Source organism: Octopus sinensis, linkage group LG12 (assembly GCF_006345805.1).
Source record: "Octopus sinensis linkage group LG12, ASM634580v1, whole genome shotgun sequence".
Classification (NCBI taxonomy): Eukaryota; Metazoa; Mollusca; class Cephalopoda; order Octopoda; family Octopodidae; genus Octopus; species Octopus sinensis.
The window spans coordinates 56,385,050-56,399,645 of NC_043008.1; the positions used below are offsets into that span (position 1 = coordinate 56,385,050).

General features: G+C 36.5%; 1 protein-coding gene across 1 annotated transcript in view; it reads left to right on the plus strand.

The window, feature by feature from the left end:
* Positions 1 to 14,596, plus strand: part of LOC115217924 (peroxisomal NADH pyrophosphatase NUDT12-like) — a 36,008-nt gene that overhangs the window by 4,788 nt on the left and 16,624 nt on the right. Inside the window, exons 2-3 of the mRNA XM_029787643.2 lie at positions 11,919 to 12,057; positions 12,956 to 12,971. Coding sequence (XP_029643503.1) covers positions 11,919 to 12,057; positions 12,956 to 12,971 — 155 coding nt within the window. The remainder of the gene's footprint in view (positions 1 to 11,918; positions 12,058 to 12,955; positions 12,972 to 14,596) is intronic.

Here is a 14,596-nt window from a genome sequence, read left to right on the forward strand (position 1 = left end):
GCTTTTTATTCTGTAGTAGACAAAATACAAATCGGGCTATGTTAAAACCAAAAATTATTTACATCAAAAATTTGCTTTTTTTTCTATGAAAATCCCTATTTTTTACGATTTTTTTACTGCTGTGTAACCATTTTTCTATGTATTTCAACCAGAAAAATGCTCACTTAAAGAGAATAACAAGCTACATATTGCTAAATTTTTACTTTTCAAAAATTCCAATTCTAAAGGGTCGAAAAGTAAACAAACCCGAGCAACGCCGGGCTATACTGCTAGTATATTTATATATTGTCACATCAAATAAACGAAGAATAAAATTAACAATGACAAACACACACACACACACACACCCTCACACACACACACACAATGCACACACACAGATACACACACACACACACCTAAAATTAGCATATAATATATATATATATAGATATAGTTACGTATGTGTATGTATATATATATATTATATATATATATATATATATATATATATATATATCTGTATGTGTGTGTGTGTATATGCATGTTTAAATGTACATGTATGTGTATATTAGTATATATATATATAAATACATCCAAGGTCCGAAAGAGAGAGAAGAGGAAAGGCGGTAGGTAGAGATAAGAGAAATAAAAAGAGGCGGAGAGAGAGAGAGAGATGGAGAGAGAGAGGGGAGAGAGAGAGAGAGAGAGTGGGGAGTAATACAAAGAGCAGAATGTTGTTAGGAAACTCCTTCGCTAAAAGATGAAGGACAACTCCACTAAAACTGATACATATATATCTACCTTTGACATGCAGAACTAAATATGATACATGCGATTATCACAAATTTGTATGACAGCGACTCCAACCGTGTCAGCCACCGCGATATAACGGTGAGAGGACAATGACATCTCCAGATTATTCATTACCTTCAACACCCAAACTATCAGTTATTCGCTGTCCCTTGCTTTACGTCCTCGTTGCTAACATTGAATGCGTATGTTTCTATAATGTGATGTAATAACCGCTAATATACCGTGTTCCCTTATTCAATTACGCTTTAGAAAGGCAGGTGAAGTGCATCATCAGAATATACATAAATTAGAACTAATTCAGTATGATGTATGGACTTGCTCGCTTGCAGATACATACATACATCACCGTGATCACCGTGATCGACCAGGCTATCAGATGTTGCAACACATCGCTGGCCACAATGCGCTTCGCATTGTTTTAGCCTTCAAATGACGCCACCCCGCTGGCTAAGCGAGCAGGCCAACAGAAGAAATAGTGAGAGAAAGTTGTGGCGAAAGAGTACAGCAGGGATCGCCACCATCCCCTACCGGAGCCTCGAGGAGCTTTTAGGTGTTTTCGCTCACAACGCCCGGTCTGGGAATCAAAATCGCGATCCTACAACTGCAAATCCGCTGCCCTAACCACTGGGCCATTGTGCCTCCACACATACATACATACATACATACATACATACATACATACATACATACATATATATATATATCGTTGATATTAAGCTCAGCAAACGAAAATGTAGTTTCACCTTTCCATAGCAAAACCGTTGCACTACACTTCGGCAATTTTTGATCTCTTGGCACCTGAAGCAGCTGGAAATACGATAGTTTGACCAAAAGATTCCGGCTATTGCAAGCAAAAATAAATATTGAAGAAAAAAAGAACGCATTTGACCAAATTTGGACATATGGCAGTTTAACATAATAAGAACGATGTATATAAATATATATATATATATATATATATATAGCAATAATAAATCTCTGAACGAGATGTAAACAGTAACCGCTCGACAATGTAAAGTATAATAGCCATCTCAATATGGCTAACCACTAAGGGTGGGTGTTACTGTAGCTTTTAGCCCCAGGAGATCATCGTCTCCAGCTGGCTTTAGGCACACTATCTGATGACCTCCCTTGCAAATACCATAAGGGCACAGATAGTGTGCCTAAAGCCAGCTGGAGACGATGATCTCCTGGGGCTAAAAGCTACAGTAACACCCACCATTTGTGGTTAGCCATATTGAGATGGCTATTATACTTTACATTATATATATATATATCTATATATATATAATATATATATATATATATATATATATGTGTATGTGTGTGGGTGTAATGTATATATATATATATGTATATATATATACATATATATATATATATATTATATATATATATATATATAGTATATATATATATATATATATATATATATATATATATATATATATATATAATATATTATATATATATATATAGTACAAAGTAAGATTGGGGTTATGAGGGTAACCCACTATGGGATATCAGTTATCCAATATACTGCCAGTGAAGCACCCAAATACTAAATACATAAATGCTTATAATTGCAATGCAATTAATTCATTTATTGTATTGGATGGGTGAAGGTAAAATATTTTACTGTAAATCCATAATACAAATAAGAAAATGGAGGAACAAATTCATTTCGATCATCAACTTACAGATATTACAATTTCATATTATTTATTAATTATATAAAGAGGAACATGAAAATCGAACAAAACAATATACATCAATATGCAAATTAATAATACAATAAAAATAATGCAAATAAACTGCTCCTTACAGCTGTTTCAGCCTATGGTTAAGAGGCAATCCACCTTAAATTGGCCCCATGACTTTTTCTTTGTAAGCCTATTACTTATTCTATCGGTCTCGTTTGCCGAACCGCTAAGTTACGGGGTCGTAACTACATCAGCATCAGTTGTCATGCGATGGTGGTGGGGACAAACACAGGCACACAAATATATATGTATATATATATATATATACATACAACGTGCTTCTTTCCAATTCCGTCTACCAAATCCACCCAGAAAGCTTTGGTTGGTCCGAGGCTATAGGAGAAGACACCTGCTTAAGGGGTTCTAAGTGGTTGGGAAGCAACCTACTTACCACACAGCCACACTATATATATGTATATATGTGTGTGAATATAAGTGTGTATATATATTGGCACATACACAGTACATGCTTGTGCTCGACGCGAAACAATCAAACCGCGTATACACCCACCCACAAATACACATACACTCACACGCGCACATATGAAAGAGAGAGTGAGACAGATAGACAGACAGATATACAGACAGCTAGAGAAAAGAAAAAAAGAGACCGTACAGACATACATGTGCCCTTTTCAAGCCTAGCCAGGCTCATGGACCCGGTTTCCCGGTTTCTATGGCGTATGTGTTCCCCCCAGCTGGACGTGATGCTAGTCCATCGCAGCGTTACTCAAGAAACAGGAAGAGAGAGTGAGAGAAAGTTGGGGCGAAAGAGTACAACAGGGGTCGCCCCCCCCCTGCCGGAGCCTCGTGGAGCTTTAGGTGTTTTCGCTCAATAAACACACACAACGCCTGGTCTGGAAATCAAAACCGCGATCCTCCGACCGCGAGTCCGCTGCCCTAACCACTGGGCCATCGCGCCTCCACACAGGCATACACACACAAGCATAAACTGCGACATATACACACAGGTGCACAAACTTACACACATATTGACACGTATACATAAGTATACACAACGCATATATACACATATATAAACACTTACTCCATATGTATTTGAGGAAGCTCACACATTCGCTATCCATCTGTACATTCACCTGGTCAATTACTTTTCGATCAAACCACCAGGAAGATAATTGCTATCAATGTAATTAAAATATAAATAAATAATTAGCATATAGATAATTAGGCATAGGGTGGGGTGTAATTAATGAATTAAGATTTTTATATTTAGATTGACAATCTTAGTATTGGGACTTTGATAAGCGTATGATGTTATATTTAGATTTGTGGTGAGGTGAATCATTGTACGCGTGGAGCTGCACGTGTACATGCGTATACACACACATATATACTGCACACACACATACATACATACAAACATACACACATACATACATACATACATACATACATACAACATACATACATACATATATATATATACACACACATTATATATATATATATACATACGCACACATATATATATATGTGTATGCTTGTACGGAAAGAGAGGGAGTAAAAGTGAAAGATGCAGAGAGAGAGAGAGAGAGAGAGGGAGAGACAGAGTGTGTGTGTGTGAGGAGAGGAGAGATGCATACACAAAAATTAACTCATATTCACGTTTAACCAATTATATATATATATATATATATATATATATATATATATATATATACACTCACACATGAATGCATACGTTACATACATACATACGTACATATATAGATATATATGTATGTATACACACACATTAACATATGCACACATACACGCATATATATTTGTATATATATGTATATATATACACATACATACAGACAGACAGACATATATATATATATCATATCATATTATATTCAAAGCGTGTACTAAGTATGCTCAAATATAATGTGACCCTCCCGCTTATAAAAAAAATTCAGTAAAACGCTAGCCCTTCACTGTTAATGTATATACGAGTGAATATGTTATACATACACACATATATTTGTATATAGATGTATGTATATTACATGTATCGTACATATATATATATATATATATATATATATACATACATATGTATATATATGTATATATCTATCTATGTATATATATATATATATATATATATATATATATATATACACGCGACCCATGATAAGCGCACAGGCACACATAAGTATATTACGTATCTTGTAGACTGTGTCTCAAGTCAGTACTCCTCTATACGTTGTAAATATTTCTTTTATTAACTTGATGTTATCGCAAAACGTTACTGTATGGCATTGCAGTAACAACAAGAGTGTCTCTTACAAAATTAGACACTGCTTGGGTAAAAATAGACCGATTACACGATTGCACGAGCAACCACAATTGGTTTCTCTTTTTGATTATGTCCGCGATTATATTAAGTTCAACTGTACTCCCTGGGTACAAAGCACGTTCGTTAAAACGTTGAACGTGAGGAAGAAAAGATCATGGCGTCTGGAATGAAATATCACAGAGAGAAACTCTTTGGGAAGTGTACGAACCAGAAAACGTCTTCGTTAAACTTGTATGCTAGTATTTAAACCGCCCGTATATTCTGCTTCTATGTTCTACTTATTCTATGTTCAAACAAGCCAGATCCAGCCACTCACACCCATTCTACAATGTCCTTTAAAAATAAATAACAGTGACAAACGAAAAATACACCGCCGAAAGTTGTTTCTTGTATATATTTATTTTATTACCTCCGCCAATGAAGGAGGTTATGTTTTCACGGTGTTGGTTTGTCCGCCTGTGTGATGTGTGATGCTGAGGTGATGGTGGTAATAGTGGTGTTGATGATAGTGTTAGTTGTGTCATGGTGGTATTGTAGTAGTTATACTGGTAGTGGTAGTGGTGGTGTGGGGAGCCTGCTAGATCATGCTTATGTGAACCAGGATCGGCGTCCTCAAGTCACCGTAACCGACTGTTACTTTTCCGACCAAGATGTTGTGTGTGTATCACTCAAGTTTTAGGTAATTGCTTTCTTCTTAGTTATATGGTGAAACTAGCTTGCTGTTGTCATTGCTGTATTATAACTTCTTCAGATGATTCCTGTTTTTAAAGGTCATTTAAAAAAGAATCATATGGCTGTGTTATTTTTTAAACCCCGCCAAAGAGGTTATGTTTTTGCCGGCGTTGATTTGGGAAATTGGGCGATTTTCAGCATGCGTGTATATCGGTGGAAATGAGCTACTTGGCGGAGGTCTGCGCACTTTGAGTGCTTCTCTGGTTATAAATGCAAAAATATACCACAGAGGAGTCGACGTAAGCTTAAATGATAAACCGCGATAGGTGAACCGCGATATGACGAGAGATTACTGTACACATATATATATATATATATATAGTTACTCCAAGTATGAACAAAGAGAAAACACAACAACGCGAGGACGTGGAACAAGTATTGTGTTATTGGACGCTCAGGAAAGGAAAGAAAAAAAGAGGATTTAACGTTTCGAGCGGAGCTCTTCGTCAGAAACATAGAAAAAGGAAAAGTCGAAGGAAGGGAAGATGGAGAAAGAAAATCGCCAACGATATACACGCGGTCATATATATATATATATTTCGAGCAATGCCACTCTTTGATTGTTCTCTTAAACATATATAGCCAGATGTGGCTTTTCAAACCTACTAGAGACCCACACATTTTTGAACGCATGTGGCAGAAAGGGTTCACAGAGCACTCATGTTGACGCATACCTTCCTTCCATGAAGGAATTTTTAATGAATGTTTTACCTTTCTTAACCACGGTCAGCCATAGTATATGACGCATAATGGTGGTCTCCCGTTGCCCGAGAAAGTTTTGTTCTGCAATTTCTTACGATGCAATCTGCATAAATGATTCGCTTATAGTGATCAAATGTTTGTGCTTTACATTAGATCACTCGCTGTACAGGTGCACGATGTACTGCACGCCAGGTGTCGAAGTGATCGTAGAGCACCGTGAGACGAAGTGCTTGGCTCATAAACACAACGCACTACCAGGGTCAGGAATTGAAACCATGAGCTTGCGGTCGTGAGTGCAACGCCTTGAGCACTAGGCCATGCGCCCTCATATACAAAACATGACAGAAACGTTTAGAATCGAAACTTTAAAAAGTGAGGAAAAGTATTGTACGAGGCCGAAGCAACTCTCTCAACAACGAATGCATTTGTCCCAGAAGAACTATTTGTCCCAGAAAAACTATTTTACATCATTGGATGCTAACGAAGTCGCAGATGTTATATCAGAGTTTTCCTTCCCCCAGAGAGATGTTTAAACAAAGACTAATGCTATCTCGCCCCCACCTGATAGATCGTTGTTGACTTAACTGAGTTCATTAGCCCTTTGATATCTTTACTTTTCGTCCTCCACGGTGTCCAACACGAACTAAGCACCTTAACAAGTAAATTTCGTAGGTTGCCGGCTTAGTCGCCGACCGCCCGACCATGCGGCAGGTTGTACCGGGTTACATGTTATCGGTATCACTAATAGTGATCTGACATACTTATAAATGTATATGCACATATATACATTCATGCATACATTCATATATACACATGAATAGATATAGATAAACATATATATATATACATATATATTTATATATATGTCTGTCTGTGTGTGTGTGTATGTATATATATTATCTACACACCTACATACACCCATATGCATATACACATAGCAATCCCATACAGTTAAGAGAAAATTTCAAATCTAGATATAGCAAACTTTGAACTAATAATATATTTAATTAGTTGATTGACTTATTTGAGATAGATGTGTAATGCGTGCGTGCGCGCACACACACACACTCGAACACACTCATATTACACATCCACACATAGAACCACAAACAAGTACATATACACAGACATACAAATACATACACACATGCAAATTCGTACACACATGCATACTGACACACATACATACATGCATGCATACATACATAATACATACATGCATACATACATACATACATACATACATACAAATATGCATGCATGTATATTTAGCTACATGTCTGTCTGTCTATCTATCTTTATCTATATCACGCGAACTCGTGACCGACCTGACAATCACATTTTGTTATACATCGCTGGTCACAACGCGCTTTGTTTCGTTTTAGCATTCGAATGACGCCACTCCGCTAGCTAGGCAAGCAGGTCAACATTCCACCCTGATCGAAAGGGGGATTGGAGCAATGTGAAATGAAGTGCTTTGCTCAAGAACACGACACACCACCCGGTCTGGGAACCGAAACCACGATCAAGCGATTGTGAGTGCAAGAGCATAACCACACAGCCACGGGCCTTCGCTATATCTGTATACCAGTACAAACATAGGCACTAATATCTATCTATCTATCTATTTATCTATTTATGAATTTGATATGAATTTGAATATATATATATAATATATATATATATATATATATATATATTATATATATATATTTATATTAATTAGGGATTAAAAATTCCGGCGTCACGGGGATTCAAATAAATTGAATTATTCTCGATAAGAAGATATAAGTCATTTAGAGATAGAAGTCCCCATGCAATTCACATTTGGAACTTGAGAAAAGTCTTGCATATTTTTACTGTTCCACTCACAGACTGCACTTGTAATGTATGAATTTATCCAGATTCTCCTTTATGAATCTGTATGTATGTATGTATGTATGTATGTATGTATGTATGTATGTATGTATGTATGTATGTATGTGTATAAATTTCTTGTAACAAAGAAGTGGGTGAACGTCAGGGATCGAGGGTTAAAGCACACCTCCATTACTAGAAATTATAAGTATATTTTTCTAATTTACGCACAAAGCCTCTAAAAATTTCCCAACTTCCTAACTGTTCTGCCAGTGTGCCCTTCTTGTGAATGTTTGCGTTTAAAGAGAAAAATGTCGCAATATTGTTTTTAGAAGCCGGAGATTCATGAGCCGTTACTTAGAATTTCCGCTTCCTATTATTCAAACGTTTACACACACACACACACACACACACGAGTTTTTGTTTCGTTAATTATGATTGAAAGTTATATAAGTAAAGGGTCACTAAGTATATTTAGGTAGAGTGTCGCATATTCACAACGGGCGAAATGTATGTATGTATGTATGTATGTATGTATGTATGTATGTATGTATGTATGCATGTATGTATGTATGCATGTATGCATGTATGCCTCTATGTATGTATGTATGAGTGTATGCATGTATGTATGTATGTATGTATGTATGTATGTATGTATGTATGTATGTATGTATGTATGTATGTATGTATGTATGCATGCATGCATATATGTATGTATGTCTTTTTTATTTCTGAATTATTATAAATCTTCCACTGAGGTCTGTCTATCTATCTATCTATCTATCTATCTATCTATCTATCTATCTATCTATCTATCTATCTATCTATCTATCTATCTATCTATCTATCTATCTACATATATACATGTTTGTTGTAGGTATAAATATTAGTTCAACTCCGCACCCCCACATATATAAATTCATATATGCACGCGCGCGCGCGCGCGTGTGTCTGTGTGTGTTTGGATTCCCGCGTGGATACGTTAATAATTAAATAGATATACAAATAAATGTAGTTTTGTTTTCATATACTTCGACAGTAAGAAAAACCTACATTGAGAGAGAAAGATATATATATATATATATATATATATATATAGAAAGAGAGAGAGAGAGAGAGAAAGAGAGAGAGAGAAGAGGAAGAGAGTGGCAAAGAAAGAGAGTGGGAGAGAAATAGAGTAGGAGAAAAGGAGTGAGAGAGAGAGATAGAGCGAGAGAGAGGGAGAGAGAGCGAGTAGAAAGTATTTTCTTTCAAAATCTGAAATCTATTAACACAGATTTCAAATTACTACATACATACATGCATATAATATTCTTTTAATTTGCTCCATTATTTCTAATTAAAAGGCGAGGCGTTGTTTAAATAATTCTGAGATAAAAACTAATTAAAAATAACAAACTGGATTTTTCACCACTCTAAACATAAACTGATTGCCGTTTTGTGAATTTCTTGGTTTTTATGCTGTCAAAAATCACAACTAAATAATATTTTTCCAATACTTTGCCATATTTGTGAGCCTGTGGGAAAAAAACCTTGACAAAAATAATGAGAAAATTAAGACCAAAGCAACTGTTAGTTCCGTTATTGAAGTTAGGAATTTTGTCAATAAACTAATTGCTATTTGTGTTTTGTCTGAGGAATGTCATATACAGAGATTGGATAATAAAACAGAAACACTTTCTTAACGAACGATTTATTATTCTAATACGGATTTCACATCAATCACAACGATATTAAGTTGGGGAGTTCATTTGAACATGTTCTGAATGGTCGTTAAGGGAATTTTGAACCATTCTTCAAGTAGGCGCAGGAGTGGCTGTGTGGTAAGTAGCTTGCTAACCAACCACATGGTTCCAGGTTCAGTCCCACTGCGTCGTGGCACCTTGGGCAAGTGGTCTTCTACTATAGCCTCGGGCCGACCAAAGCCTTGTGAGTGGATTTGGTAGACGGAAACTGAAAAAAAGCCCGTCGTATATATTATATATAATATATATTTATGTGCGTGTGTGTGTATGTATATATATATACAGGGTGTCCATAAATTATGGGTACATGGGGATTAACACATACTTTAAGAAATTATTATTTCTTACATTTAATTCTTTATGTTATGATTTTATTTACTCCATGTACCCAGTTTTGTGGACACCCTGTATGTATGTGTGTGTATATGTTTGCGTGTGCCCCCCCCTCACCCAACATTGCTTGACATCGATGCTGGTGTGTTTACGCCTCCGTACCTTAGCGGTTCGGCAAAAGAGACCGATAGAATAAGTACTAGGCTTACAAAGAATAAGTCCTGGGGGTCGATCTGCTCAACTAAAAGGCGGTGCTCCAGCATGGCCGCAGTCAAAATGACTGAAACGTATAAGAGAATAAAAGAATAAAACCTCGATTTAGCTCTTTCTGCAATGAAGGTCGAGGGGAAACGGCTCCTCACTTTTGCTCAAAACGCACCAGAGCTAGTCTAATTGGTCTAATTGCGCCCTTCTTACCGATTTTGAATAATATTATCTATGTGAATAAGCGCATTGACGTCCTAGAAGATTGTGTTGGCATCAGGGAAAACATTTGTAATATAAGATAAAACATGAACTTTCAAAATACTTCAATAACTCTTGGCAGTAACTCTGCCAAGTCGAATAACTACAGGGCCAAGAAAATTCCGTGCTGTAGCTGTCTAAATCCTCACAGTACCATTTGCATACTTCATCTTACAGGCCAAACAATCGTATGTCAATGTCGACAGAATTCTTGTATAAAAATGATAAAATTGTATGGATAAAAGTATAGAGTAACGCATCATCAGATTAATATGAAATCATTTTTATCAAACCCGAAGATAAAAACAAGATATATATATATATATATATATATATATATATATTATATATATATATATATATATATATATATATATATAGTATATATATATATATATATACTTTCTGTCGAAGAGCGTAGGCTCGAAACGTAAAAGACTTTTTCTATTCCTTAGCGCTATACTAATACATTTGTTTGTTTGTACACCACCTGCCTTCGTCTTTTGTTTATTTTCGTAAACTTTCCCTTTATATATATATATATATATATATATATCAACATTAAAATACACACACGCACAAACAACACACGCATATATGTTTATATTCATATATTTATATACACACGCGAACACACAGATAAATGATGTATTTTCATTTTATATGTTGTTCTTGGCCTCTACCTCTGTGATTGAAGGCATTCTAGCTATGACCACCCGACTTTAATATATCACTGTGTAATCCATCAGTCTTTTAAAGACAGTAGGGTGGGCGATTTAAGAGAAGTCATTTTACTATTTACATCCCAAAGGACATTCTTTACGGGTCGATCTCAACTGCGACACAGGGATGTTGTAGAAAGAAATTTGAAGGACCTTGTCATTAATGCAGAGTCTCGGGAGGGCCTCGCAGCTGACCTGCCAATATGGAGGAGCACCACAGGAGACGCTGCTCAAAACAGCAAGGATACTAACTATGGTCAGCTCTGACCGAAGGAGGCCCTAGATTTGTATGATTAGTGATCACTTCTACTCTTCCTTATTTCGTTTGTGATATGGTAGTTATTTAGCCCCAATGTGTTTCATCTCAGACCTCAGGTATCCAATATGTGCTTCCCTTTACAATATAATTTTTGTTTGTAGAAACATTTCGTTGCTGTCTCTAGGAGACCGAGTGCACCTCGTTGATATTTTGTTTATTTTTTTGCATTTTCAGTGGGTGTGGCATTGTCGGAATCACACTGATTACACCAAAACTGTAAAGACCAACATCCCACAGGACATAGACATAAGCAATGAACTCCTTGAGAAATCAGCTGCAGGTGATGTACAAGAAGTGGCTCGCTTACTTCGAGGTAAGTTACTGATATATATCATCAATTGACCACAGCTAGAGCACAACTTTGATCATAATTCTGGTCATATGGTTTCAGAGCGAGTTAGGGCTTAACCATTTAACATTTAAACCAGATAATATCAGGCCCAAAAGTTCTACCGGTTTTATGTTCAATCCGTCCAGATTTGAGCTCCCACACCTGCCCTACAATATCATTCTAAAAGTATAAGCACTCACGTCAATGAAATCTGAAAGCTACGAATGTGAATAAATATCATTACATTTAACAGAAGAATCTGAATATTAAACAACAATAAAAAAAAAAAAATCAACAGATATAGGCGCAGGAGTGGCTGTGTGGTAAGTAGCTTGCTAACCAACCACATGGTTCCGGGTTCAGTCCCACTGCGTGGCATCTTGGGCAAGTGTCTTCTGCTATAGCCCCGGGCCGACCAATGCCTTGTGAGTGGATTTGGTAGACGGAAACTGAAAGAAGCCTGTCGTATATATGTATATACATGTATATGTATGTGTGTGTATGTGTTTGTGTGTGTATGTGTTTGTGTGTTTGTGTTTATCCCCCCCCCAACATCGCTTGACAACCGATGCTGGTGTGTTTACGTCCCCGTCACTTAGCGGTTCGGCAAAAGAGACCGATAGAATAAGTACTGGGCTTACAAAAGAATAAGTCCCGGGGTCGAGTTGCTCGATTAAAGGCGGCGCTTCAGCATGGCCGCAGTCAAATGACTGAAACAAGTAAAAGAGTAAAAGAGTAAGAGTAGGATTCTTCGACTAGAAGACGTCATCTTAAATAAAGCAGACAACTAGCGATGGTTCGCAATTTTATGAATTGAGATCTAACGAATGTCTGTATTTGTCATTTATAGGAATATAGAAAAGCTTAATGATTCTTTAAGGTTATAATGGACACAGGTTCGTGTGTCATATAGCTAGCTAGAGGCGATGGCCTCTTGGAGCTAATCAACGGCAGCTTTAGTCTTATATTTGTGGACTGCCATATTAGCTTGGCGATAACTGTTAATTTGCAGTACCGCTGCCGTAGTCTCATTTAGAAATTTTAATATTTCGAGTCTTTTATGACTTATCTTTTTTCTATTTCACTCATGAGACTGCGGTCATGCTCGGGCACCGCCTTGAAGGGTTTTAGTCGAACAAATCGTCACCACTACTTACGTTTTAAATGTGTTTTTAAGTTTGGTATTTTCTATCGATTACCGAACCGCTAGTTCATGGAGTTATAAACAAACCAACTCCTGTTGTCAAATACACACAAACACATATGTACGTATGTATGCATGCATGTATGTATGTATGTATGTATGTATGTATATATGTATGTATGTATGTATGTATGCATGTATGTCTGTATGTATGTATGTAGGCGTAGGAATAGCTTGCTTACGAACCACATGGTTCCGGGTTTAGTCCCACTTCGTGGCACCTTGGGAAAATGTCTTCTACTATAGCCTCGGGCCGACCAAAGCCTTTTGAGTGGATTTGGTTTGCGTGTGTGTATATGTTTATGTATATGTTTGTGTGTCTGTGTTTGTCCCCCCAGCATCGCTTGACAACCAATGCTGGTGCAATAAGTACTAGGCTTCCAAATAATATGTCCTGGGGTCTATTTGCTCGACTAAAGGCGGTGCTCCAGCATGGCCACAGTCAAATGACTGAAACAAGTAAAAAAAAAAGAGTATGTACAGTTTCTGTATACCAAATTAACCTGCAAGGCAGTAGTTGGCTCGGCCTGGGGCTTTAGTAGAAGACACTTACCCAAGGTGCCACGCAGTGGAATTGAAACCGAAACCACGTTATTGGTTATAACTTAACTATGCAGCCATGCTTGCGCTCAGTTGTCACAATTCGGAAGTTATAAAAAAGCTGAATCCAGCCAACCCCAACCCGCTAAAAATGCTAAGCAATGCCCTGTCTATTGTGAGATCCTCTTTACATGAAATTCTTTAAGCTGGGAAAATTTCAGCTGAACTTCTTAATCAGAAGTTTAGCTTTCGAAACGGAAACTACGTTGAAAACGGACACTATATTAAAGAAATGTGTGAGAAAATTATATAAAACAAAAAAATCTATTTTTAATTAGTCACACACTGATATTAGAAACAATATATGATGGCAGGTATTGTTTTAGTTATTGTGTTTTTATTCGTTTTCAAAAGGAAATAGAGTGTTTTAGAAATCGTTTTGATTTTGTTTTTGAAATAAATGTTGTTGTTTTTTTATCCCCTGAAGTAAATTTAATTCGAGCATAGGGGGAAGTATTCTCGAGAGAAGAAATCGTGGTAATTCAATAGATATGTTATCATAACTGAAGACTTTGCAACGAGTTTTTTTTTTTCTTTTTGTCTCTTTTTCTAGCGGGCATAAGTCAAAACAAAACTGTGCTCAACGTGTGTGTGTGCGTGTGCTTGTGCGCGCGCATAATACATGAAAACATATATAGATATACATGCATACATATACACACATATATATATGCATACCAACATTAATACATACGTAAACACAAATATATTGTATAA